At 37.3% G+C, this 27,667-nt stretch overlaps 1 protein-coding gene across 2 annotated transcripts; it reads left to right on the top strand.

Annotated features, from left to right (window-relative positions):
• The first annotated feature begins 380 nt into the window (after positions 1 to 380).
• ARHGAP11A (Rho GTPase activating protein 11A) lies at positions 381 to 27,569 on the top strand. 2 transcript variants are annotated; one of them, XM_060096566.1, is made up of 12 exons: positions 381 to 1,239; positions 4,969 to 5,039; positions 7,295 to 7,391; positions 7,914 to 8,167; positions 8,845 to 9,008; positions 9,175 to 9,321; positions 17,300 to 17,374; positions 18,377 to 18,505; positions 21,119 to 21,248; positions 21,734 to 21,842; positions 24,487 to 24,625; positions 25,027 to 27,569. In XM_060096566.1, the coding sequence occupies exons 1-12, from the start codon at positions 1,111 to 1,113 to the stop codon at positions 26,610 to 26,612; spliced, it is 3,030 nt and encodes a 1,009-aa protein (XP_059952549.1). In that variant the 5' UTR covers positions 381 to 1,110; the 3' UTR covers positions 26,613 to 27,569. The 2 variants fall into 2 exon arrangements, with proteins under 2 accessions (XP_059952549.1, XP_059952548.1); XM_060096565.1 differs by having other exon boundaries at positions 18,377 to 18,541.
• Positions 27,570 to 27,667: the final 98 nt, after the last annotated feature.

Raw genomic sequence — 27,667 nt, 5'->3', positions numbered from 1 at the left:
TGACCCAAATTGTCTCCCCTCCGGTTCCGTAGAACAGGTTTCTCTGTAAAAGGGCCTTCAGCCTCGGCCAAGTTCTGAAAAAAATGAGAATGAGGTGTCTATTACATATCCCCGAATATATTGTCTCAGGCGCAGGCCGGGTGTTTTAAAATACACGATAAAAAGTATTTTCCTCCAAAATATGGCTAAGAAGGAGCAAATGTAACTGTCTTTTCTTGTTTCTTAGTTTTACCCGCCACACCTTTCGTGGTCCCGCCCCTTTGTCCGTAACTCACTAGACAGGCAGTTCCTGGCCACCTTCCGGGGTCCTGATTTTGAAAAGAGGAGCGGGCCAATCAGAGTGTGGAACGTTTTTTGGCGCTGCCGTTTGAGGCTGGACTGGAACAGAAGGTGGGCCGGTTGCGGTGGCTCCGGTTGTTTGTCGAGGCGGTGGGGCGGAGGCATGAGGAGGGACACTTGACTTCAGTGAGCACACCCGGATGTGCTGGCCGGGGGCGGCAGGCAGGTTGATGGGGGAGGGAGGGAGCAGCCTGTGAAACGGCGTGACGGCGGCCACCAGCCCGGGCGGGGACCGGGACTGGAGGAGGCCCCTGAACAGCCGGCTGGTCCGGCGACTGGGCTAGGGTGGGTGACTCGGGGCCTCAGGGACTAACGCCCAGCTGAGTCTGCGGGGGGGAGGGGGCAGGAGGGGTGAGGAGAAGGGTTGTCTTTACAGTTCGGAGAGAGACGAGGGCAAAGGGAGGTTTGGAGGAAGGTGGCCTGAAATAATGAGAAGCTGGTAACGGGCGTGGTACAAGGAACCGAAAGGATCTGGAAGAAAGAAGGGAGGTCTGTGTAAGTAGTTGAAAGGATTAAGTGACTAGAAGGAATGCCAGTGTAAGTGAAGGAAACGTGAGGTGTGGCTAGGTCAAAGGGCTAAGAGAAGACGGTCGGTGGAGCAAGGAAAAAGCCGTGGAAGTGGCTGGGGTCCGGGGCCGGAAGAGTGCCAGACGTGGCCGGAAGGCAGCGGAGCTGAGCGCAAAACTGAGAGTGTTTGGAAATTGGAAGACTTGGTGGCGAAAGAGGGTCAGGACTCAGATCCCACCTCGGAGAGTGGGCGACGTGTCCGGGATGTGGGATCAGAGGCTGGTGCGTTTGGCCGTTGTACAACAGCTTCGGGCTGTTTATGGCATTAAGGTCAAGGGTGGCCGTGGGCAGTGCGATCGCAGGAGACAGGAGACAGCAGCCACGGAAATCGTGGTAAGTTCTGGGGAAAGAGGTTTAGGTTAAGAAAGGAGGAGGGGGGCGTATTCCCTACCATCAGTTATTACCAGGTCATGCTAAAATGTTCATTCTGTATGGATCCAAAAGAGAATATGTTTAAGTGTGTCAACTTCAGCAACACTGACATTTTGATCTAGATAATTCTTTGGGGGGCATTGGGGTTAGCTGTTCTGTGCATTATAGGATGTTTAGCAGCATCTCTGGCTTCTATGCTCTAGATGCGCGTAGCGTGTCCCAGTTGTGACAAATAAAAATGTCTCCAGATACTGCTAAGTTATTTTAAGTATTTTGAACAAGTTGCACGTGGGAAGGGAGACAAACACTACCCCACCACCACTGTTTAAGTAATATTTGGAGAGGAACAAGGGGTACCAGTACCTTTTTTAAATGAATCAGTAGATGAGGTGTGACAGTATTAGGAATAGGCTTTAGATAATAGCTTTATATTCACCTATTTGAAAAGAACATGCTTGCTGCTTGGCTATATCATATTTTTGAGACATAAAGGTTTTTTTTTTTTTTTTAATGAGTAAATTGAGAAACCACAGTGGAATGATTCAGAAGCTGTTGATTTTTGGTTGGTTGAGGTTAGGGGATTTCGAATGAGATTTTAATATCTACAGAATCATCAAGAATTTCATTGTGAAAAATAAGTTGAATATAAAGCATTTTGTTTTAGATTTACTTGCCTAATTATATGGTGCTTTCTAAATACTTACAGATGAAAACTAAAAATTAATTTTCAAAACTCTTAACAGTTTATAGTTTCTGAAAGAAAATAAGTACTTGGAGAAGAAAACTGACAAATAATTTATATTCCTCTTAACAGCTTATAAATTCTGGAGAAATTATTTTTGTTGTTTGCAACTTATTGGCAACGTATTTGTTTATATTTAAAAACAAAGTGGTTTCTTCTGATTGTAAAACTGGCTTTCCAAGATCTCAAATATAGTAGGTTTTTTACGTATATGAAAGAATTTGTATGCAGATTTTTTTTCTCACCCCTCAAGAAAAACTGACACTTGGCCTTTAGAGTCAGATAGACCTGAGTTTGATTCCTGCTCTATCCCTACCTGGGGTGTGATCTTGGGCTGCTTGTCCTAAGCTTTAGTTTCCTACTCTATAAAATGGGAATGGTATCTCTCGTTGAGTTGTTTAGGGGATTTAAAAAAATTATAAGATCTGTAGATGAGGCTAGCACACAATGCCTGTCACGTGCCACTTATTCAGCTAGTTGTTATGATAATTAGAGGTCCTCATCCTAATTGGTAGTCATGCTAGAAACCCTAATAAAAATACTCTAATAGAGAAACACGGAAGATCATTGTGTTAACACGAACGAGATCTAACATGTTAGGTAATTATTTGAATACTAGATTTCTTTGGCTCTTTGGTGTTTGTTATATTATCTAATGATAGTTTTGAGCTCTTTAAGAAACGTGCTAGACATCTTTTTAAAGATGATGATGTAAGTATGTTCTAATACATAAAATTTTTAAAGCATGTTATTAGTTTTATTTTATGAGATTAAATTATAGCACTTACTTGTGAAGCCAGTTATTGAGCATAATGAGACTTGAAAAAAAAAAAAAAAACCCGAATTCTGGTTATGTAAGACATTTGTAAACTTACAATCAGCTTCAGCATCTAATTTATTTTTGCATTTTGTTTGGTTGCACAGTATCAAGAAAATTCTGATTTACCCAAATAAGGGGTTGCCCATACTAACGTGTTTTGTTTTTTTTTAATTTTTTTTTTTTTGGCTGCACCATGCGGCATGTGGGATCTTGGTTCCCCAACCTGGGATGGAACCTTGCCCCCTGCAGTGAAAGCACGGAGTCTTAACTCCTGGACCACCAGGGAAGTCCCCCTAACTTTTTTTTTTTAAATAGCTCACCTTGAAATGATAATTGTAACAGCAACAAATATTCTTTGAATGTTTGCTTTGTCATACACTGATGTTTTACATCTTTTAATTCATTTAACTCTCTCTGCAACTCTATGACTTAGGACCTATATAAGGATACTGAGGCACAGAGAATGATCATTTAATCCAGGTCACTCAGCTAATAAGTGGAAGAGCCAGGCTTTAAAACTTGGCAGTCCTGCCTCTAGGAGCCTGCTCACTTAAGCACTATGCTACACAGTCTTTTCTATATTCGTCAATTAAATTGAGCCAGCTACTTGAAAAAGGACTAGTAAGATTTTGTCAAATCATTAAGAATGCTGAATGATTTGGGCCGCACCATGGTTTGCGGGATCTTAGTTCCCCAACCAGGGATGGAACCCAGGCTCACAGCAGTGAAAGCGTGGAGTCCTAACCAGTGGAATGCCAGGGAATTCCCTGAATGATTTCTTATAAATAACAGGTTAAATAAGGTGCTCTTAAAACACAAGTGCTTCAAGAGCATTCATGGAGAGCAGATGTATCTAAACTAAATTAACATGAGTGATTAGGTATGCCCACTTAATCTAATTTCATATAAGCAGACATACACAGCCTTGAATTTTTTTTTAAATTAATTTATTTATTTTTGGCTGTGTTGGGTCTTTGTTGCTGGATGCGGGCTTTCTCTAGTTGCGGCAAGAAGGGGCTCCTCTTCGCTGCGGTGCACAGGCTTCTCATTGCGGTGGCTTCTCTTGTTGCAGAGCACGGGCTCTAGGCGCTCGGGCTTCAGTAGTTGTGGCACACGGGCTCAGTAGTTGTGGCTCGTGGGCTCTAGAGCACAGGCTCAGTAGCTGTGGCGCACAGGCTTAGTTGCTCCACTCGCGGGCATGTGGGATCTTCCCGGACCAGGGCCCGAACCCATGTCCCCTGCATTGGCAGGCGGATTCTTAACCACTGAGCCACCAGGGAAATCACTTAAATTTACTTTTAAGTCCAAGACAAAGCTACAACCTTCTTAATCAGTGACTCGTTTTTAAGAAGTTTGAATATATGCCCAAAGATAGTGGCAGATTCTTTATTCAGAGGTGTGCACAAACACTCAAGTTAACCAACATACAAATATGCTCTTGGGATCTTCAAATGCATTAAAATTTGAGTGCGAGTAATACATTCAACTCTGACTTTTTAAAATTGGTTTTGAAAGTACGACGTGAAATTTAAATTGTTTGCAGAATCCCTTCCTTGGATACCTCAGAACAGTTTGATTAGTACTCTCCCATAGAGCGTGGAAAAGATAATCAGGTCTAAAAGGAACCACCCTGATATAATTTTAGGAAGTACTCACTGAGTGACAGGAATTACTATTATAGGCCAATTTGGCCTTTTGTTCAAGTTAGTATTTATAAGGTGACCAACAGAAAGTTTAAGGTCAGTATTTATATAGTTACTAAAGGAGCTTGTAGTATTTTCCAGAAATGTTAGCATATTGGGCCAAATTCTGTTTAAGAATTTCCTTACTGAACACTAAATGGATTGATTTTCTGTTGTGGGACTGGAAACTGAGGGAATTTGCTGCGTTGCTTGAGGGCAATGACTATCTTGACCATTTTTGTACTCCCAGCACCTAGCATAAAATCTAGTATAAAGTAGTTATTTTTTAACAAATATACTTGATGTAATTGTTTTCTGTGTCTTGACCAGTAGTTTATTTCTGCTATCTTGTTTTATTTTGTGATGTTTTTAATTTGCCTAATGTTTAAGAAAACTTATATTGAGCCTAATATTTGTGTTAGAGTAAACTGACTTTGTCATTTTAGGGTAAAATATTTGGAGTACCTTTTAATGCATTGCCCCAGTCTGTTGTTCCAGAATATGGACATATTCCAAGGTGAGCAAACTTTGAAGTGAAGAGTAAATGTTTCAAACTGGTATTGGAATGTTTAACAATAAATAGTTGAATCATGCACACAATTAGTTGGAACTAGCAAATGATTTTATTTCTCATTAACTAATGTTAGAAGTTGTTTTTTAAACTTTTGCATATTTTAACTTTTTAATTTGTACTCATTTTCAGGATTGAATTTTAAGGTTTAGTGATGAATAAATGTTAGAAAGCAAATTATTTTTGTTCTATTAAGGCAGAGTTTTCCATTCTGTACCGATTTTTTCATTGCTGTTTTTTTTGGGTGTGTGTGTGTGTGTGTGTGTGTGTGTGTGTGTGTTACGCGGGCCTCTCACTGTTGTGGCCTCTCCTGTTGCGGAGCACAGGCTCCGGACACGCAGGCTCAGCGGCCATGGCTCATGGGCCTAGCCGCTCCGCGGCATGTGGGATCTTCCCGGACTGGGGCACGAACCTGTGTCCCCTGTATTGGCAGGCAGACTCTCAACCACTGCGCCACCAGGGAAGCCCTCATTGCTGTTTTGATGATACTCAGTAATATACTGAACTACCAGTTCATTTATAATTTAAATATTTTTTGTCTTAGAAATGTTGGACAAAAGAATATTTAACTATTGGAGTATTTGTGAATATAAATTATTTAACACTTGAGCTTTTCTGTGTCACTATTTGTAAATAACCTTTAGGACTAACTGCATCAGAAGTTGCTAGGGAAGTTTACAGCTTAAGAAAATAGTTTAAAAATGCGTAGTAGAAAGATACTACCTTAGCTCTTACTAATTCATTTCCCCTCTATCCAAAGTAAGGTTCATTCTGGCTACTCTAGTCTAATAACTTAGGTTTTTAATTGGTGCATTGTCCAAAAGTATTTGTTGAACACCTTGCTGCCTTAGAACAATTTTCCCTCACTCACGCTATAGATACAGATTCACGATCTTCATGAAGTAACCACTTACTATTTTGCTTTTTAAATGGCCTATGAAAGGTTTCTTTTTAATGATGATTTTCAGCGTTTAGAATTGCAGTCATATCTCTAGTAATAATGACTAAATCTTTTTTTTTTTTTTTTTTTGTGGTACGCGGGCCTCTCACTGTTGTGGCCTCTCCCGTTGCGGAGCACAGGCTCCGGACGCGCAGGCCCAGCGGCCATGGCTCACGGAACCAGCCGCTCCGCGGCACGTGGCATCTTCCCGGACCGGGGCACAAACCCGTGTCCCCTGCATCGGCAGGCAGACTCTGAACCACTGCGCCACCGGGGAAGCCCTAAATCTTTGTTATAGTTTCTTTGTCTGCTTTTTTAAAAAGAAAGTTTGTCAGTTACTCTGCAACATTCAGCCACTATGCACCAGTACAATGCTTTCATTTGCTTGCAGCTGACATCCATTCAAATTTTTTGTTACCAGCTGTTACCTAAGCATCTAAAGCCAATATTGATTGTTAAAAATTATTCAGTGTAAAGAAATTGAGCACACACCTCTAAATGTGAGAAGGATTGTAAGGACTGGGATGGATATATCTGACTTTCTGACAGGTAATGTTGGTGAGAAAAAAAAAAAAGCCTTGCCTTATTTTTGGGCAAATGTAGTTGATGGTAGATTTTTTAAGCTATGTGTGCTGTGCAAGATCACCTGTGGAGAGAGAATAGGTAAAGAAATGGAGAAGGCCTTAGAGCCCTGGGTGATCCTAGGATGGAGAAGTCTGGCAGAAAAAGAGGAGCCAGAAAAGAAGTTTGAGAAAGAGCAGTCAGGGAGACAGCAGAAATTCCAAAAGTGTAGTGAAGAGTATTTTCAAGATCATCACGGAGTGGTCGAGTGTATCAACTGCTGGTAGGACAAGCAAGATAAAGACAGTGAGTTGACCATGGATTTGGCAAGGCAGAGGCCATTAGTGATCTTGATGGAGTAATGGGGATGAGTCTGATTGCAGAGGGTTGAGCAAAGACTGGGATATGAAGAAGTGAAGGCAGTAAAAAAAGACAGATCTTGTGCTCTGAGCAGAAGCAGAGAAATGGATTAAGATTGGCAAGGATCAAGGATTGAGCAGGCTCACTGAAGTTGTCATGGGTAAAAAGATGGGCCTTAGAGAAGAATTTAGGAAGCAAGAAGGAAAACTAAAAGTAACCTTCTATCACAGAGATTAAAGGGATTTGTAGCATCAGAGCTGAAAGGGGTGTAGTCTCTGGCAGGAGAATAGGATTTAGTGAGATGTGTGTCTTACCACCTAAAAAGAGTTCTCTCTTTCAGTTTTCTTGTTGATGCTTGCACATCTTTAGAAGAACATATTCATACAGAAGGGCTTTTTAGGAAATCAGGATCTGTTATTCGTCTAAAAGCACTGAAGGTAAGCATATTCTTGAACTATAATTTTTCATTTGTACCACTTTTTAATTTGGTTTTTAGGATTGAAATATTTAGAACTATTACATGAATTATGGACAGAAATTGAGTTTGCAGATAGCTTTTTTTCATGGCAGAACCCTTTTTCTTTTTTCCAAAACGTATATCATTTATATAATGTTTTTTTTAATTGAGGTATAATTGACAAATACATTTAAGGTGTACAACCTGATGTTTTGATATATGTATATGTTGTGAAATGATTGTCACAATCAAGCTATTTATATAATGCTTTAAAAGTTTACAGAGTACTTTCAAATTCATGGTACTTGTTCCTATAATGTACTATATGAAATAAAAATTTTTTTTAATTTTGTTTTATCACTTCTAAAGAGAAGTGATAAATACTGAAACAAGAGTTAAGAGAAATTTATTAAAGAAAGCTCTTTAGAGTATAAGAAAGGATACTTTATTTGCATTAAACCCTTAAGCCCCCGAACGCTCAAGATTGTTGTATTTTTTTCAGAATAAACTGGATCATGGTGAAAGATGCCTGTCTTCTGCACCTCCTTGTGATATTGCAGGGCTTCTTAAGCAGTTTTTTAGGGAATTGCCAGAGCCCATTCTCCCAGCTGATTTGCATGAAGCACTTTTCAAAGCTCAACAATTAAGAACTGAGGAGAAGAATAAAGCTACATTGTTGCTTTCCTGTCTTATGGCTGACCACACAATTGATATATTAAGATACTTCTTTAACTTTCTCAGGAAAGTTTCTCTTAGGTGAGTAGTAATTAAAAGTTTTGGGAGATGGTAGTTTAATTTCTCAACTAGCTAGATTTACCCTTATGATAAGAAATTAAATTTGATTTGGCATGGAAATTTTTCTTAAAAGTATTATATTTTTCCTTACTATAAGAGGTATACCCTGTATAATTTAAAAAAACAATATACCAAATATAATATTTCCTTGCTGTCTTAGGGTTGTCATGGTGAATGTCTTAATGGCTTATTGGTGTTTATAGGCTTCTTAGTCCATTGAATTGGCTTCAGATCATTGTGTTTCTAAAATATTTGCGATTTGCTTTTCAAATTTGTCCCTTCTCCCTGCTGTCATTGAGCCTGCTTGTTTTAGACATACTTGCTGCCTTCAGTACTTTGAATTTTCTGTGTGTGGGTTTGAAAAATCAAAGAAATGTGTTCAATTTGTGTGGAAAAACAAAGTGTGAACTCTATGGGTAGCAATGTTTTTATGACATATATTTAAGCACGGAGAGGCTGTGTATTTCTGGTTCTGTCTTATTTCAAGCCAGTCATGTAGATGGGTAGATGAAGGGTAACTATATCTTGATTTGTGTTTAATTGATAAAATAAGAGGTCTTCAAAATGTGCCCAATATGTTATTTTAACACTGTATTTTTATCTTTAGCTCTATCTCATAAAACCTTTTTTCCTTTAAGGTGCTGTGAGAATAAGATGGATAGCAGCAATCTTGCTGTGATATTTGCACCAAATCTTCTTCAGACAAGTGAAGGGCATGAGAAGATGTCTGCTAACACAGAAAAAAAGCTACGATTACAGGCTGCAGTAGTACAAACTCTTATTGATTATGCATCAGATATTGGTAAGATGTAGTTGCATTATTAAATAATGGGATTTGTTTAAATGAGGGAGATCCCAGCTTTTTCTAAGTGAACTATGAAGACAACTGTTAGAAAGTGGCTATGCACTATTAAAATGTTTTGAGGGGAAGTAGAGGAAAAATCTTAATTGTGAACATTTTCGTTTAGGGCATGTTCCAGATTTTATCCTAGAAAAGATACCAGCTATGTTGGGTATTGATGATCTCTCTGCTACTCCATCACTAGAAGGCTTTGAAGAAGGTGATTATGAAACTCCTGGTGACTATAAGAGAAAGCGAAGACAAAGTGTAGGAGGTAAGCGGTCATGGCAGTCCTGTTTGTGGACGTACAGCAGTCTGCTTTTGCCTGAAATGTGTTTGAACATAAAAAAGCATAAGCTCTGGTGTATGCCTTTTTGGTGCTTACAGCATAGTTGGGGAGGTATGACATGCTTGTGAAAAATAAAAATGACAATATAATCTAATATTATGTGCTAGATATTTAGCACAAACATAAACTGCATTCCAGGGAGAAAAGTTCCCTGGTTGTAATGACCAGGGACACTATAAAAAGAAAGTTAAACTGAACCTTTTTGAAGAATGGGTAGAATCTAGGAGAATTGGGTGGAGGGTCAGAATATTTGTATCCTATTAGAGAATGCTATGAAGAAAGATTTGTGTAAGCTAGAAGTAATCTATGTCTGTGTCTGTAAGGTAGAAGTAATCTATGTCTGCATGACTTGAGTGGCTCATCCTAGGGATTAGGATGGTATTATGATAAGCTTGAATTCACACTAAAGAATTAGAACATTAAACTGGGTATTGGAGAACCATTGAAGGTTTGGAGAGAGGCATAACATGATTACACTATCTTAGAAAATCATCTGGTTTGGAGAATTGAGACTTGGAGGTAGGGAGAATAGTCAGAAATGTGTGGCAATAGTCCATGTGTGAGATCATGACTTGAAACAATAATATGAATTAGCAGTATGAACTAAATAATGAAGGAAACCAAGGAAGAATCAGAAAGAACCAAAGTTTCCTCATGGTGGAATCAATCATGAGACTTCTTAATCTTCTTGATCCAGAAGACAGGCTATTCCTCCAGTTGCCTTAGGAAATTTCGTATCTTTTGAGTATCAGAACCAATTTCTATTAACTGTCCGATGCCTTTTTGAATCTTTTGGGTGGTATGGTTTTGCCTCCTCCTGTTTTTTTTTTTTTTTGCCTCCTTTGTAGATTTCCCTTATGCCTTCTTTGTTCTGTAACAAAGTACTGTACTGTACAGTACAGTACTGTAACAAAGTACCACAAACTGGGTGGCTTAAAACAACCAAAATTTATTGTCTCACAGTTCTGGAAGCTAGAATCAAGGTGTTGCCTGGGCCATGCTCCCTCTGAAACCTTTAAGGGAGAATCTTTTCATGCCTCTTTGGGCTGCTGATGGTGGCTATCGATTCTTGCCATTCTTTGATTTGCAGCTGCATCACTCCAATCTCTGCCTGTCTTGTCATATGGTGAACTTCCTAGGTGTCTCTCTGTCCAACTTTTCCTGTAGTGACACCAAGCACATTGAATTAGGGCCTACCCTAATGACTTCATCTTTTTTTTTTTTTTTTAAAGTGAAAGCAGGTTTATTTTAGAGATACACACTCCACAGACAGAGTGTGGGCCATCTCAGAAGGCAATAGGTAGACTGTCTAGAAGGGCAAGCGTGGCCCTGAGGTGTGAGGGTCGTTAGTTTTTATGGGCTGGGTAATTTCATAGGCTAACAAGTGGGAGGAATATTCTAACTATCTTGGAGGAGGGGTGGGGATTTCCAGGAGTTGGAGTACCACCCACTTTTTGGCCTATTATGATCGGCCTCTGAACTATCATGGCACCAGTGGGTGTACTAATGACCTCATCTTAACTTGAGTTCATCTGCATAGACCCTAATTCTAAATGAGGTCACATTTACAAGTGCTGGGAGTTAGGACTTAAACATATCTTTTTGGAGCACACAATTCAACCCATAAAACTTCCTACCCCAAATTCAGATATTCTTGGATACAGATCATCTTTATTACCCTTTTCCCTTTGTGATTTCATTCACTCCTGTAAGTTTCACTTATTGCATCTAAATAGATGAACACTTAAATCTCTACCACTGTTATCTCACAAATGTCAAACCACTTTAGTAAAAGTCTCTACTAGGCAGACATCACACTTCTGCTTTTCCTTGGTGCTTGGGCTCAGCATTTTGAAATGATCATCTTCACCTTCTTTAAACTGGTTCTTCTCGAATTCTTTTTTCTATTAATGGTACCACCATTCTCTAGTCACAGCTTTAAGCCATAGGTGCCTAACTCTTACTTTACCATCTATATTCATACAGTTTTCAGGTTCTGTAAGATTCTATCTGCAGTGTTTACTGCATGTTTACTGTAAGAATTTCCTTCTTGGTCTTTGTGCCTCCTCCTTGAATCTGCCCTGCTTATTGCTGTCAAGGCTGATAATATATAACTCTAATCACATATCTCACATGCATACCCTTCAGAAACTTTCATTAATACTGATATTTGGAGCCTGACATTAAAGATCTTCCATAGGATTGCTTTACCATGCCTTTCTACTGTATCCTGTCTCTCCTTTATGCAGTCTATACCTTAGTCAAACTGCTTTCTTTATTCATTGTTTTTTAGACACTTTGTTCTTTTGCTTATACTTTTTATTGATGTAATTTACTTCCATCTACCTCTACTGTTCCAATAATATCCACTTGTCAAAACCCAGCCTAAATGTCTTATCCAGCAAGCTTCCCCCCTCCCTTTTAAAAATTTACTGTTTATGTATTTTTATTGATCTGACGTTGGTCTATAACATTATTGTAAGTTTCATGTGGACATTAAATTTCGACTTACATATACACAATGGTGGGCTCACCACCAAAAGTTTCATTTCCATCCATCACCATATAGTTGACCCCCTTTACCATTTCGCCCTTCCCACACCTCTCTTTCCCTCTGGTAACCATAACTCAGTTCTCTGTATCTATGTGTTTGTTTTGGTTTATTTATTTATTTTGGTTGTTTTTGTTTGTTTGGGATTTTTATCTGGAAAGCATACGGTGGAAGCATACGGTGTTTGTCTGTCTTTGTCTGGCTTATTTCACTTAGCATAACACCCTCAAGGTCCACCCATATTGTCACAAATGGCAAGATTTTGTCCTTTTTTATGGCTGAGTAGTATTCATTGTGTATATATATATACCACATCTTCTTTATCTATTCATCCATTGATGGGCACTTAGGTTGTTTCCTTATCGTGGCTATTGAAAATAATTCTGCGATGAACATAGGGGTGCATGTGTGTCCTCGAATTAGTGTTTCCATATTCTTTGGATAAATACCCTCATATGGAATGGTTGGATCATAAGGTGGTTCTAGTCTTAATTTTTCGAGGAATCTCCATGTTTTCCACAGTGGCTGCACCAATTTACATTCCCACGAACAGTGTATGGGCGGTTCCCTTTTCTCCACACCCTCTCCAACACTTGTTATTTCTTGCCTTTTTGATAATAGCCATTCTAACAGGTGTAAGATGGTATCTCATTGTGGTTTGGATTTGCATTCCCCTAATAATTAGTAATGTTGGACATCTTTTCATGTGCCTTTTGGCCATCCTTGTCATAAATTAATTGTCCATATATGTATGGATTTATTTCTGGGCTTTGAATTTTGTTCCATTGATATGTGTCTGTTTTTCTGCCAATACCAGGCTGTTTTGAATACTATATAGCTTTGTAATATAATTTGAAATCTGGGAGTGTGATACCTTCAGCTTTGTTCTTTTTTCTCAGGATTGCTTTGGCTTCTCAGAAATTTGTGTTTCCATATAAAGTTTAGGATTTTTAATTCTGTTGACATGAAAAATGTCATTGGGATTTTGACAGGGATTGCATTGAGTCTTTAGGTTGCTTTAGGTACTATGGACATTTTAATAGTATTAATTCTTCTAATGTATGAACACAGAGTATCTTTCCATTTCTTTGTGTCTTCTTCAGTTTCTTTCAACAGTGTCTTAGCATTTTCAATGTACAGGTCTTTTACTTCCTTGGTTAAATTTGCTTCTAGGTACTTTATTCCTTTTGTTGTGATTGTAAAATGGGATTGTTTTCTTATTATTTCAAATAGGTTTTTAGTGGAGTCTTTGGGTTATATATATATATATATATATATATATATATATATATATATAGAATATGTCCTCTGCAAATAGTGACAGTTTTACTTCTTCCTTTCAATTTGGATATCTTTTATTTATTTATTTTTTCCTTTCCTATTTGCTCTGGTTAGGACTTTCCATACTATATTGAATAAGAGGGGTGAGAGTGGGCATCCTTATCTTCTTCCTGATATTAGAGGGAAAGCTTTCACCTTTTTGCTATTGAGTATAAGGTTGATTGTGGGTTTATCATATATGGCCTTTATTATGTTGAGGTACTTCCCTTTTATACCCATTTTATTGAAAGTTTTTGTCACAGATGGATGTTGAATCTTGTCAAATGCTTTTTACATCTATTGAGATGATCATATGATTTTTATCTTTCATTTTATTAATGAATGCGGTGTATCATGTTGATTGATTTGCGGGTGTTTGATCCTTTTAATGTAATGTTGTATTCAGTTTGCCAATATTTTGTTGAGGATTTTTTCATCTATGTTCATCAGAGATACTGGCCTATAATTTTCCTTTTTTGCATTGTCTTGCCTGGTTTTGGTGTCAGGGAAATTTGGCCTCATAAAATGAGTTAGCACGTTCTCCCTCCTCTTCAGTCTTTTGGAAGCATTCGAGAAGGATAGGTATTAAATCTGTTTTGAATGTTTGGTAGGATTCACCTGTTTTGTTTTGTTTTTCGCCTTTGATTTCTTGATTGACCCAGTAGTTCAGTAGCATGTTGTTTAGTCTTCACATATTTCTGATTTTTCAAGCTTTCTTCTTATAGTTGATTTCTAGTTTCATACCATTATGATCGGAAAAGATGCTTGATATGATATCAGTCTTCTTAAACTTATTGAGACTTGTGTCGCAAGTTATGGTCCATCCACGAGAATGTTCCGTGTGCTCTTGAGAAGAATGTGTGTGCTGCTGTATTTGGATGGGATGTTCTGTATAAATCTATTGAGTTCATCTGATCTGATATTTCATTTAAAACTGCTACTTCCTTGTTGACTTTCTTTCTGAATGAACTATCCATTGATGTAAGTGGGGTGTAAAAGTCCCTACTGTTACTGTGTTGTCAGTTTCTCCCTTTAGGTCTGTTAATACTTGCTTTATATATTTGGGCACTTACATGTTAGGTGCATATATATTAACTGTTGTTTCTTCTTGGTGAATTATCCCCTTTATCGTTATATAATGTCCACCTTTGTCTCTTGTTAACTTTTTTAGCTTGAAGTCATTTTTGTCTAATATGAGTATGGCTATACCCACTTTCGTTTGGCTGCCATTTGCCTGGAGTATCATCTTCCATCCCTTCACTTTGAGCCTGTGTTTATCTTTAGAGCTGAAGTAAGTCTCCTGGAGGCAGCATATAGTTGGGTCTTTTTTTTTTTTTTCTTTTTTTTTTGCGGTACGCGGGGCTCTCACTGTTGTGGCCTCTCCCGTTGCGGAGCACAGGCTCCGGATGCGCAGGCTCAGCGGCCATGGCGCACGGGCCCAGCCGCTCCGCGGCATGTGGGATCTTCCCGGACCGGGGCACGAATCCATGTCCCCTGCATCGGCAGGCGGACTCTCAACCACTGCGCCACCATGGAAGCCCGGGTCTTGTTTTTTAATCCATCTAGCCACTCTGTCTTTCGATTAGTGAATTCAGTCCGTTTACATTTAGGATGATTATTGATAGATGAAGACTTAGTACTGCCATTTTATCTTTTGTTTGTTCTGTATCTCCATTGTTTCTTTTTCTTTGTGTTTCTGTCTACCATTTTGGTTGGGTGGTTTTCTGTGATGTTTTTCTCAGTTTTCTCTTTTATATTATGTGGCTCTGCTATATATATATATATTTTTTTAAATAAATTTATTTTGTTTGTTTATTTTTGGCTGCATTGGGTCTTCATTGTTGCACAAGGGCTTTCTCTAGTTGCAGCAAGCAGGGGCTACTCTTCGTTGTGGTGCACGGGCTTCTCATTGTGGTGGCTTCTCTTGTTGCGGAGCACAGGCTCTAGGCATGCGGGCTTCAGTAGTGTGGCATGTGGGCTCTAGAGTGCAGCCTCAGTAGTTGTGGCGCACAGGCTTAGTTACTCCGCAGTATGTGGGATCTTCCCAGCCCAGGGCTCGACCCCACGTCCCCTTCATTGGCAGGTGGATTCTTAACCACTGCACCACCAGGGAAGTCCCTCTAGATTTATATTTTCTGATTACTATGAGGTTTGTGTAAATTGTCTTACAGATAAAAGTCCTTTTTCTGCCAATAGCATCTTACTACCTTCATTTGCCTATACGAGTTTCATCCTTTTCCTTTTACCTTTTATGTTTCTGTTGTCTCAAATTGTCTCTTTATGTTTTGTGTTCTCTACCAAATTGAAGTAGCTATAGTTTTACTGCTCTTTTCCCTTTAACCTTTATTATAGAATTGTTTGACAACTTATTTTGATATAGAGTTGCAATTTTCTGATTCTGTTTATCATCTTACTCAAAATTTTGTTTACTTTTGCCTTTTTATTTCTGGTAGAAGAGCTCCTTACAGCATTTCTTGTAAGGCAGGTCTAGCACTGATGAAGTCTCTCAGCTTCTGTTCATCTGGGAAACCCTTTATTTCTCCTTCATATCTGAATGATACTGCTGACAGTTTTTATCTTTAAATATTTTGAGTATGTCATTCCATTCTTTCTTGGCCTGTTGAGTTTCTTTGGATGGCGCCATTGTCTACTCAGTCATCAAAGTCAGAATTCTAGATGTCCTTATCTGCTCTTTCCTCATTCGCAAATCCCACTGTCTACCAAGTCTTATCACTTTGATCTCTTAAATACCTTTAATACTGCCTCCATTTCCACAGCTGCTACCTCAGTTCAGACCTTCTTCTCTTGCCTGGCTAATTCCCACTCTTCCTTCAGGTCTCAGCTTAAATACCAGTTCCTCAAGGATACCTCCTCTAACTCCACAATCTAAATCCATTGTTATATTTGTATTTCACACTATTTACCCATTTGTCAATAGGTATTTATTTCCTTAGTATATTTAATGTTTGTTTCCTCTAATAGAATAAGTTTTGTAAAGGTCACTGTTTCATATTTTGGCCACTGTTGTATCTTCATTGTGTCTGACACATAATAGGTACAAAATAGATATTTGTTGAATGACTGAATAGCATACTTAGAAGAACCTTTAGCTAGTTTGCCTGTCTCCATCCAAGGAGGCTTACCCCCCAATAAATCTGTCATACTGCTGCAGATTTAGTGATTTTCCTAAAGTGCAGAAATGATGACTTTGTTCCTTTTTGCCTTTGGAGAAGTTCAGGTTTTTCAAAATGATACACAGCCCTGTTCTGCCTAATACACAAGACTTATCTCTTACCATATCCACTGTTCACTATTTGCTCTAGCAGTATCAAACTCCTGGTTTCTAGTATACGTAAATTCTGTTTTTTCTTACATACCTTTGCATATACTAGTCACCTTGCCTGAATCCTACCTTCCACCCTAATCAACACCTACAAATCCTTCAGAACACTGTCCAGGTTTTATTTCCCTTGCAAAGCTTCCTCTCTTAATGCCATTTCTTTCCTTCCTCAACAGGTAATGATTTCCTCTTCCATACTCTTTCTATACATTATAGATACTTGTTTTACAATTCATTCTGTATTTATTTATTTGTTTTTTTTTTTTTTTTTTGATGTGGACCATTTTTAAAGTTATGTTTTAGTTTTTTGACTGCAAGACATGTGGGATCTTAGCTCCCCGACCTGGGATCAAACCCACACCCCCTGCATTGGAAGACAAAGTCTTAACCACTGGACCACCAGGGAAGTCCTTCATTCTGTATTTAATGTCTTCCTATTTATTTATTTGTTTGTTTGTTTATTGAGAGATATGGGTGTATAAAAGGGGAATGGAATACAAATATATCCTTTAGTTTTTTTTCCCCTATTTTGAAATAATTCCTTTTAAATGACCTTAAGTGACTTTAAAACATATAAGCTGATACAAACTTAGACGCTAAAAGACCACAAATAGCAATATGAATTATAGATAAAAGTTAGGTAAATGTTGTTATAATTGATTATATGATTATAAATATGCCTTGCATTTCAGATTTTGTTAGTGGAGCATTAAATAAACTTAAATCTAACAGGACACCCTCTATTACACCTCAACAGGAAAGAACTGGTAGGTATTATATATATTTATTTAAGTGGATGTTTATATATATTATACAAAAATTAATTATAATGATTACCTAACTTATTTTGTTTAATCAATTCCAAATGTAATTTTCAGTGGAGATATTTTACTATAATATTATGACATTGGATATATATATATATATGTAATGCATAATATATAATTATGTTGGATATAGTGAACCTAAAATTGTAGGTATGAATTTTTTAGTCTGTTGTTATATTTTTGACCTTCTGAATCACGTTCTTCCATTTGTAAGTTGGATGATATTGAATATGTGAAAATAATCTCATTTTTATTTTAGAACCAGGAGTTTATTAGTATTTGTTCCAATTTTTGTTTTTTGTTTTGCTTGTGGCTGAAATTATTCAACCCAGTAATAGAAAATTTGATTACTTGTTTTGTTTTCTAGATTGAAGACATTAACTGGTTAATACTTAGTTATGATGAAAATCAAAAATATTTAGATCAGTTTTTGTTTCAACACCTTGATTATAATTTTTCTTGCCTATTTAATACTCTTTAATGTGAATTATATGCATCTTTTATTCTGTTTGGTGTTGAAGTTACTAAGAATCTTTGCCTCTTTGCAACTTAACTGTTTTTTTTTTTTTTTTTTTCTTTTTGCGGTATGCGGGCCTCTCCCGTTGCGGCGCACAGGCTCCGGACGCACAGGCCCAGCGGCCACGGCTCACGGGCCCAGCCGCTCCGTGGCATATGGGATCCTCCCAGACCGGGGCACGAACCCGTATCCCCTGCATCGGCAGGCGGACTCTCAACCACTGCGCCACCAGGGAGGCCCCACTGTTTTTATTTTAAGTAATTGCATAGTGTTAATTTAGTTTTATAATATATATTTGATAATGTTAATGTAAATGTATCCCCCCCCATTTTTGGTTCTAAGAAATAGCTTTATAAGAAGAAATTATATAAAGTGTTTGTATTTTATCAACTTTGTGGGAGAATAAAAAGTTTTCTTTTTTTCAGCCCAGCTATCCATTTCACCAATGATTCTTACACCAAATGCTAAGCGTAAACTGCCGGTAGATTCCCATGGTTTCTCAAGTAAGAAAAGGAAGTCCATCAAGCACAATTTTAACTTTGAGTTGTTGCCAGGTAATCTCTTCAGTAGCAGTTCTACACCAGTATCAGGTAACAAATGGAATTTATATAATTGGGTTATAAACATTAACATGAGTGCCTATTCTGGGCAAAGTGCTATTTCATATTAATATGACCCTTTAGGAGCCAGAGTGTTATTCTGTTTTATCAAATCTCTGAATTTTATAAAGTCCCCTAACTTTTAAAATAGACACTGGTTCAGTATAATTAGTGTGTGTGTGTGTGTGTGTGTGTTTTACTGCCATGCCTATTGAAAGTTATGGGTCACTGTGGATAGGATAGCACTTGTGCTCAGGTTTTATGTGATTAAACATCCTAAATTCTACTTTAGTTACTTCTGGATCTGTAGCTGTGGCTGGATTGCTGTCTTTTGTTGAGTTGAGGTCACCAGCGTTTGAGCATCTCTGAATGCAGAGTAAGGGTGTTACCATTGAAGTACCATTGTGGGTTAATTTGGGGGGCGGTATTTTTAAAGTTTTATACTCAAGTGGCTTTTATAAAAAGCCATCCTTATGGCATGGTTTCCACATCCCTTACCAGCGCAGCCATTTTATTCCAAATGAAATACAAGTTCCTAATGTGGCCAACCAGAGCCTCCAGAGAAAAATATAATCATGCTAATTTGAATACCTAATTTTTGTTAGTGTGATCTTGGATTGAGTTGGCTCCTTTAGCATGTGTAGAATATACAAGTTGGCTCGTATTAACCTATGGTCAACCCAAAATGAATTGAAACTCTAAGCCCAGAGTCTTCCATCTCATATTTGTGTCACATTTAGACAAAATGTGAGTAGCCTCTGATTCTTTTAGATTTTCTTTGGTTTCAGGCAATGTTAAGAGTTTCAATTTGAATTTGTTAGCTGGGTTATGAGGTTTTCTTCCCAAAATCCTCTTTTTCGCTTTTGTTATCTGAAAGGTTTACATTTTCCTTGTTTGTTTTATTAAAAAGGTGAACAGAATAGCAACTTGTTCTCTATGGTCCTTCAGGTTCTCTGTGGTTCATTAAAGTGTAATGATAAGAACTCTGAAGCTATGTCTGTAGTTCTATCTGTATTCACAGGCTGGAGACTTAAACTCCTTTAAAGTAACTTAGTGTGTTTTTAGTATTTAAAGGCTTTCTGCTTTGGAGGACTACTTCCAAATGACAGATGTGAATCATAGTTCTACCTGCCTTTGTTTATTAGCAGTACATCATCTTCCCCAAGAAATGAACCTGCAGATTCCTTCTCTCCAAGCTCCCAAAAAACAGATTAAACGTTATGTTACTGTAACATTAGTATGAGCCTGCTTAACCAGCGAAACTTCTTTTATAAAAAAATTAACAAGTTCAACATCAGTAATTCTATTATTTTAACTCAGCATTTTTCTTTGACCCTACTTTCTCAGCCACAATTCAATAAATTGCGTCTGCAAAATTGAAAATGAGTTGGTTTCTAAGTTTAGATTATAACAGATATGATGCTTTTCGTTAATATATGTAACCAACGATATTAATCTACAATCCATAGTGTACTTATTTTTAATTTTTTTCTAATATGTGTTGTAACTGTGTGTTATTCCATCTATTCTGACTGTGCCTCCTTGTCACCACTGATACATTTTCAAGATAACTAGACTGCAGCCCTAGAATAAAGCTACCTATGTCACATTGGATATATCATATTGCCTCCAAGCTTTCTTTTTAGCCAAATGCACCCAAAAAGTCACTGTAATGGTTGTATTATTTTCTGTTTTTGTAATTGAAAAAACATGGATATTTCTGTTTGGGGACCTGTGTGAATTCTTTATCGATACCAATGATAAGTTGAGAGGGTTCATGTTTGTTGAGTGTATCCTGGGCAATATTCAAATACAAATCAAATGTATATGGAGCCTTTGCTTATAACTATTATACTTCTCCCTAATTTTTTATTATAGTTGATTTCATGGTATAGTGTTAAATAACTTAATCAAAATGAGCTGTTGTAACCTCCAGTTGTTATCATGGAACATGGCAGTAGCCAAGTGGTTAGGTGTATGTTATAGATCATCAGTTTTTGTTTGCCAAAAATTTTGGACAAATTGCACTCTAGAGTCAGGTAGACAGCAAGTTGGCTAGCAGGTGCATACTGGATACTCAGATACTAAATTGTTTTTCAGTAGTTTATTTTTGATAACAGCATTAATTAATCTTATGTACCAGGTACTGTGCTAGACATCTTACATATGTTATAGTAATATTTATATTCACCACAGAAGTCCAGTTTTAGAGCCTAAAGCCATTTAGTAAGTGGTGGACAAACTCAAGTCTGTCTCGAAAGCTTGCTCTTTCTCCAATCTGCAACAGTGCCCACCCCTCCCTTGTAGTATTAAAAGAGTTTAAAGCAAAACTCTAATATAAAAATAATGTTTAATCTGACCTTTAATTGGTAACTAAAAAGTAAGAAATAGATTTTTTTTTCAGTTGACTTGGGTTATTTGACCCCTGAAGATTCTAACCAGAAATTATGTGATTTTGTGGTTGTTTAGGGGTGGAAATTAAGACTTTAAATCTAATTGCTATTAATATTTTATACTTTGAAAAGAAAATGAGTATGTGTGGTCTATCACGTGTGGTTATTTTTATAGTTCACTTTGATACAAGCCCAGAAGGGTCATCTCAGAGTTCACTCTCTCCTGTCACCGTGAATGGAAACCATTTGATTAGTTCAGGTGTGCTAAGGCGAAGTAAAAGGCTTGCAAGCAAAAAAGGTGGCAGGTAATTTACCCAGGTTGGATAAAAATTTGTTATATACAGTTAATAAAATATTTTGTGTCTTTCTACTGAGAATCATAATTGAATCATAATTTTTAAAAATCCCCTTTGCCTTTATAGTCTTATTAATCAAGTGCATATCCTCTAGAGAAAGATTCCTAATTTGAATCCATTTTGCTTGCTTAAAATCCTATTTTATGTTGATGTGTGTAATTTTTAAATTTCCTGTTAATATAAAAAGCTAGTCTACCCTAATGATTCTGATTTATAAGTGACTAAACTCTTGTGATAAACAGGAAAGTTTATTTTATAAAATATTTGTATTTTTATGCAAATACAATGTGTTCATATATGGTATCTTAAACCTAAAAAATTATTACTCTATTCAATTACTAACAATGTGATTTGCTCTGGACTTTCAAACTTTATTTTGTAGGAATTCCAGTTCTTATGCTATAAACTGATGTTTTTAATTTGACTCTTTCTAGGGTGGAATCAGGAAAAGCAGACTGCTTCTCTCCTAAAATCAGCCGTAAAGAAAAGGTTCGAAGATCTCTTCGTTTGAAATTTAATCTAGGGAAAAGTAGCAAAGATGGAGTAAGTGTCTTTCACCATTTCATTGAAGTTTATATTAGGATAAAGCTGAAGACTTGATGCTAAAAGACTCAACCCTGCCTCTCTTCCATCTACTGTCCCATTCTCTGCTCTTCTTTATAGCAGCCCTTACACTTGAGTTGTTATCTCCAGTTCCTCCTTTTCTATTCTGCTGAAATCAATTCCAGTGAAGCTTTCATCCCCAACACTCACTGAAACAGCTCTCATAAGATCACTCATGAATTCAGCATTGCTCAGACCAGTCCTTGTTAGCCTTGATATGTCAGCAGCATGTAAACCTGGCTGATGACTTGCTCCTCTCTGGCATACTTTCTTTCCTTGCTTCAGGGACATATAGTCTCATGATATTCTTCCTTCTTTGTCAGTTAATTTTCTAATTCCTTTACATTGGAGTGCCCAAAGCTTTGCCCTTGGGTTTCTCTTTTCTCACTCCACTCACTCAGGGTGATCATCAACCCTAAACATCATGTATATACTTATGACTTCAAGTTTATATCTCTAGCCCAAAATGCTCTCCTGAACAACTTGACTGCTTAACACCTACCTACTTGACCTCCCTACTTGGGTGTTGATCCCAAGTAGGGAGGTGTTGACATCTCAAGTGTAACCTGCCCCAAATAGAGCTCCCAAGATGCATTTCTCCACTGTTGCTATTTCTCCACTCCTCCCCGTCTCCTCCACCCACACTTCTATTCTACCTGCAGTCTTCACCATCTCACTTATGGCAACTCATTCTTCTAATCACTTAGGCCAAAAGCCATGCAGGCATTCTTTTTTTTTAAAACATCTTTATTGGAGTATAATTGCTTTACATTGTTGTGTTAATTGCTTTACATTGTTGTGTTAGTTGCTGCTATATAACCAAGTGAATCAGCTGTATGTATACATATATCCCCATATCCCCTCCCTCTTGTGCCTCCCTCCCACCCTCCCTATCCAACCCCTCTAGGTGGTCACAAAGCACCGAGCTGATCTCCTTGTGCTATGCGGCTGCTTCCCACTAACCATCTGTTTTATATTTGGTAGTGTATATATGTCAGTGCCACTCCCTCACTTCGTCCCATCTTACCCTTCCCCCTCCCCATGTCCTCAAGTCCATTCTCTACATCTGCGTCTTTATTCCTGCCTTGCCCCTAGGTTCTTCAGAACAATTTTTTTTTTTAGATTCCATATGTATGTGTTAGTGTATGGTATTTGTTTTTCTCTTTCTGACTTACTTCACTCTGTATGACAGACTCTAGGTCCATCCACCTCACTACAAATAACTCAATTTCGTTTCTTTTTATGGCTGAGTAATACTCCATCGTATATATGTGCTACATCTTCTTTATCCATTCATCTGTCGATGGACACTTAGGTTGCTTCCATGTCCTGGCTGTTGTAAATCGTGCTCCAGTGAACATTGTGGTACCTGTCTCTTTTTGAATTATGGTTTTCTCAGGGTATATGCCCAGTAGTGGGATTGCTGGGTAGTATGGTAGTTCTATTTTTAGTGTTTTAAGGAACCGCCATACTGTTGTTATCCATAGTGGCTGTATCAATTTACATTCCCACCAACAGCATGCAGACATTCTTGACCCCTCACTTTCTCTCATATGTACTGTCGAAACCATTAGGGAATCCTGTCTAACTTCTGCTTTCAGTCTATCCCGGCTGACCATTTCTCACCAGTACTACATTTCTAACCTTCTCTAAGTTATGTCATCTGGAACTTGGATTACTACAAGTTCCTACTAGTAGGTCTACCTGCTTCTACCTTGCTGCAGTACTAGAGCCAAAATTATCCTCTAAAAACCAGAGTTAAATCATGCCACTCATGTCACTCCTCTGCTCAGAATTCTTCAGTGACTCCTTGCTTCACTCTGAGGGGAAAAAAAGAAAAGCCAAAGTTCTTACACTGATCTGCAGTGCCCCGCATGATCTGTTCCTGGCCTCCCTCTTGGAGCTCTCCTGCCACCCTCCCTTGCTCTCTTGGCTTCATTCACTTTTGCCTCCTGCAGTTTCTCAAATGTGCCAGACCTTGCTTCAGCCTTAGAGACTGCACTGGCATTTTCCTCTCCTGGAATGTTCTTCCCCCTCATACCTTCATGACTGTCGCTCTCATTTTTCTTTACTCACAAATCTGTTCACTGTGTTTAAAATTATACCCCACCCTTCACCACTCCGTATCCTCCTTACCCTGCTTTGCTTTGTCCTTAGCACTTTTCACCTTATGTATTGTATATTATACTTTATAGTTTATTGTATGTCTTCTTCTGGTCTAAATCTGCCCATCAAGAATGTAAATTCCATGAGGTAAGATTTTGTTCTGTTTTTTTGTTTTCTGTTTTCTTTCATTCTTGTGAACAGGCACTGGCACAGTCATCACACACAAAAAAAATGTTTTAAGTTAATGTGTGAGGCTGTTTTTATTTTAGATCATAAAATATCCACTAATAGCCAAGTCAAATGCTTATAATTTTCATCAGCATGCATGCAAGTATATTGTGTTTGCTATAATATTGTTCCTCAATTATATACACGCCTTTTAAAATCAGCTGTAGAGGATTTTGATAACTACAAAGTAATGTTTTGAATTAACTAGCTTTATTTCTTAACCAAAACTTTTTCAATTTGTTCTGTACAGAATGTGTGTTCTGGTGTCGATAGATCTGAAAATGTTGGTCGACGACTTGCAAATCAACAAAGTTTAAAAAATAGGATTGAATCTGTAAAAACAGGTCTGCTTTTTAGCCCATATATTGATGAAAGATTAACAAAAAAAGGTACATTTACATGATATTGTTAGAGTTTTACCCCAAAAGCCTACTTTAGTTGTTTTTTAAAAAATTTTCTTCCCATTTTAGTGAGATATAATTGACATATAACCTTTAGTTGTTTTTAATGATAAAATATATTAAGTAATTTACTGTTCTAGAAATTGAAAATTCGTGTTTGAATAGTGAAAATATTGGAATTGCAATGTATTTTTCTATGAATAATTGGACGATCTTTACAAATGTAAGTATAAAGATGTTTGACATATTTATAGATAAAAATTATCTCTTAACACAAATCTAGTTTATTGGAATTAAATGCTTGGTATTTAATTTGTCATGTATTTGAATAATATTTCAAAACTAGATCAGATATAAATGATTAAAAACACTGAACTGCTTTATTTTAGGTTCAAAAAAGATCAGTAAGTCTGAGGAAAACTTATTAACTCCAGAGCGACTAGGTGGAAGAAATTACCGGATGTCTTGGACAGGACCTAGTAATTCAAGTTTTCAAGAAATAGATGGAAATGAAGCTTCTCCAATAGATGCAATTCTTGAGGTGGAAAACTCTTCCTTAGAGCCCGATATGATGGTTGAAAAGTCACTTGTTAGGTCATATGAGCTTACCCCTTCTAATGTACACAGTAGGCATAATAACAACGTAACTGGCAGCTCTCTTAGTGGGGATGAAAATAACCTGACCACAGAGACTGTGGTGAAAATTCAGAAAGCATTTTCTGAATCTGGAAGTAATCTTCATGCATTGATAAATCACAGGCGGTCATCATTAACTAATGTAGGGAAAGTAAAATTTAATGAAACATCTTCTATCAAATGTAGCCCAGAAAAAAATCTATTTGAAATTAATAATTTCACTGTGATAGACTCCAGTGAACACCACACTAGTAAAGATGAAAATGGTTTTTCAGAAAGAGACTTCTCACTACATCAAACTCAAAAATTGGGTAGAAAAGCCACTATAAAATGTTACTCAACTCAGATGAAGATAGAACTAGAAGACAACATTCATTCGAATATACCAAAAGATTATTTAAGCAAGCAGAAATTGCCCAGTGATGAACAAATAAAGAAACAAGAGTCCCCAAGGGATATACTAAATACTAAATTAAAGGAGAATGAAAATATGATTGAAGAGAACTTACTGAAATGTGCAGCTTCTAGAGAGGATGTGGCTAGCGCCTCTTCCTCAGAGCAGATTACGTGTAATAGCGCAAACCTGTCAAAACCTAGGCCTGTGAGAATTGTTAAACAGCAGTCACTGGTGGAAACATGTGATAAAACGGTTTCTGAACATTTACAAATGACAGAGCATGGAAAGGTTTCAGACCACATACAGTGGTTTAACAATCTTTCTTTACATGAACCAAATAGGACAAAAGTTAAGTCACCTCTTAAGTTTCAGCGAATGCCTGTCCGTCAATCTGTCAGAAGAATTAATTCTTTGTTGTTGTATGGTGGACAACCTCCAAGGCATAAATTAGCAAGTCTTGGTGATGCTCCTTCTCCTCTGGTTAAATCAGTGAGCTGTGATAGTGCTCTTCCCTCTCGTGGAGAATGTACGTCAAAAGATTCCTCTATTCCATGTACCAGATCAAGTCCTAAAGAACAGAAGTCTACATCATGCAAACAGTCGAATGTTGATACGATTTCAAAATCAAGCATGGAGGTAACTTCTACATCTTTCTCACAAATGAAGAGGCACCCAAACTCTGGAAATGCTTCTCTTGGGTCCACCAGAGTTTGTAAGCAGGAAGTGATATCTAATGGCCAAATTAAGGTTCCCTTGGATGATCTGACAAATCATGATATAGTAAAATCTGTTGTAAATAATGATATGGGCTTTTCTCGTGGCATAAATAACAGGGTCCTTAGAAGACCTTCAGAAAAAGAGAGGGTCTGGTATAAAGGTTCTCCAAAAAATCCTATTGGAAAAGCTCAACTACTACCAACAAGTAGACCTGTAGACTTGTAATTGGTAAGTGTTATACTACTTGTCATTAATGTAAATAAAATTAGCAGTTGGTGATATGACTTGCAAGGTAATCTACATGTTAGTTTGTAGCTCAGAATGATTGGTATGTGATCAATTTTAATTTCATTGCACAAGCAACTTGAATTCTTAAGCTTGTATAAATGATGACTTTGTTTTTCTTAATTATGGCAATATTTAAACTTCTTAATTTTATTGTCATCTCTCAAAGCAGAGGTTACACTTTACTTTTTTAAAGAAATTGTTGACTGGGTTTATAAGAAATTAATTTTTGAAAATTGCATGAATTTTATTTTTTAACGTGCGATAGGAAGAATGGAATGAGTTGTGCCTATTTCCTGTTACTCCTAAGTCAGATGAGGTTTCTCTAAGAAATGTCTAACACACAGAGAGAGAGAGAGAGAGATAAGCCCTGCAAATCTTATTTCCCAAATTCCATTAATGTTTACTGTCTATATCAAAGTCCCTAGAAATTAATTTGTTTCAATAGCATCTTAATCCTTTATTCCTTTTGGGTGCAGAGTAATTAGACATATATTGTCTATAGATGTGACAGTGTGTTCACTTGAACTAGGAATAATGGCTAATGCAGAATGACGGCTCAAGTGTGCTCATTTAGTATGATGCTGCAGAAGTAACTGTGACTTTAAAGCCATACTATGTTTTTTAAAGTTAATTTGCACAAGTACATTTATATCTGTTTTGTCCAATATAGAATTTAAAATGTTTTAAGGGGGAGTAATTAAGCTTGGAAGAGTTTAATCAAAGTGATTGCTTATATTCAGATGCTTGATTTTAGACTTTGAAATAGTTGATGCACCTCTGTACATGTACCTTGGATTTTTACACTTTGGATTCCTACAGGAGCCTGTGATGGTTTTGTCGTGTGTGTAAATGTTATTTATTTAGCAAAGACATTAAAGATAACTTTCTGGAAAATGACTTGCCTGAGACTCTAATGAAATTCAAAATAACCTTTTAGAATTTGACCCAAATTGTCAAGCAAATCTATCTAAATTTATATTTTAAATGATTAG

This window comes from Mesoplodon densirostris, chromosome 4 (genome assembly GCF_025265405.1).
Source record: "Mesoplodon densirostris isolate mMesDen1 chromosome 4, mMesDen1 primary haplotype, whole genome shotgun sequence".
NCBI classification, from domain to species: domain Eukaryota; kingdom Metazoa; phylum Chordata; class Mammalia; order Artiodactyla; family Ziphiidae; genus Mesoplodon; species Mesoplodon densirostris.
This window is presented reverse-complemented; position numbering and strand designations above follow the sequence as displayed.

What these genes read in the sequence shown, in the direction of transcription:
- ARHGAP11A (XM_060096565.1), top strand. Translation starts at nt 1,111, where the DNA reads ATGTGGGATCAGAGGCTGGTGCGTTTGGCCGTTGTACAACAGCTTCGG. An exon ending in GAATATGGACATATTCCAAG is followed by an intron (nt 5,040 to 7,294) that starts GTGAGCAAACTT and finishes TCTCTCTTTCAG; the next exon opens with TTTTCTTGTTGATGCTTGCA. An exon ending in TGATTATGCATCAGATATTG is followed by an intron (nt 9,009 to 9,174) that starts GTAAGATGTAGT and finishes ATTTTCGTTTAG; the next exon opens with GGCATGTTCCAGATTTTATC.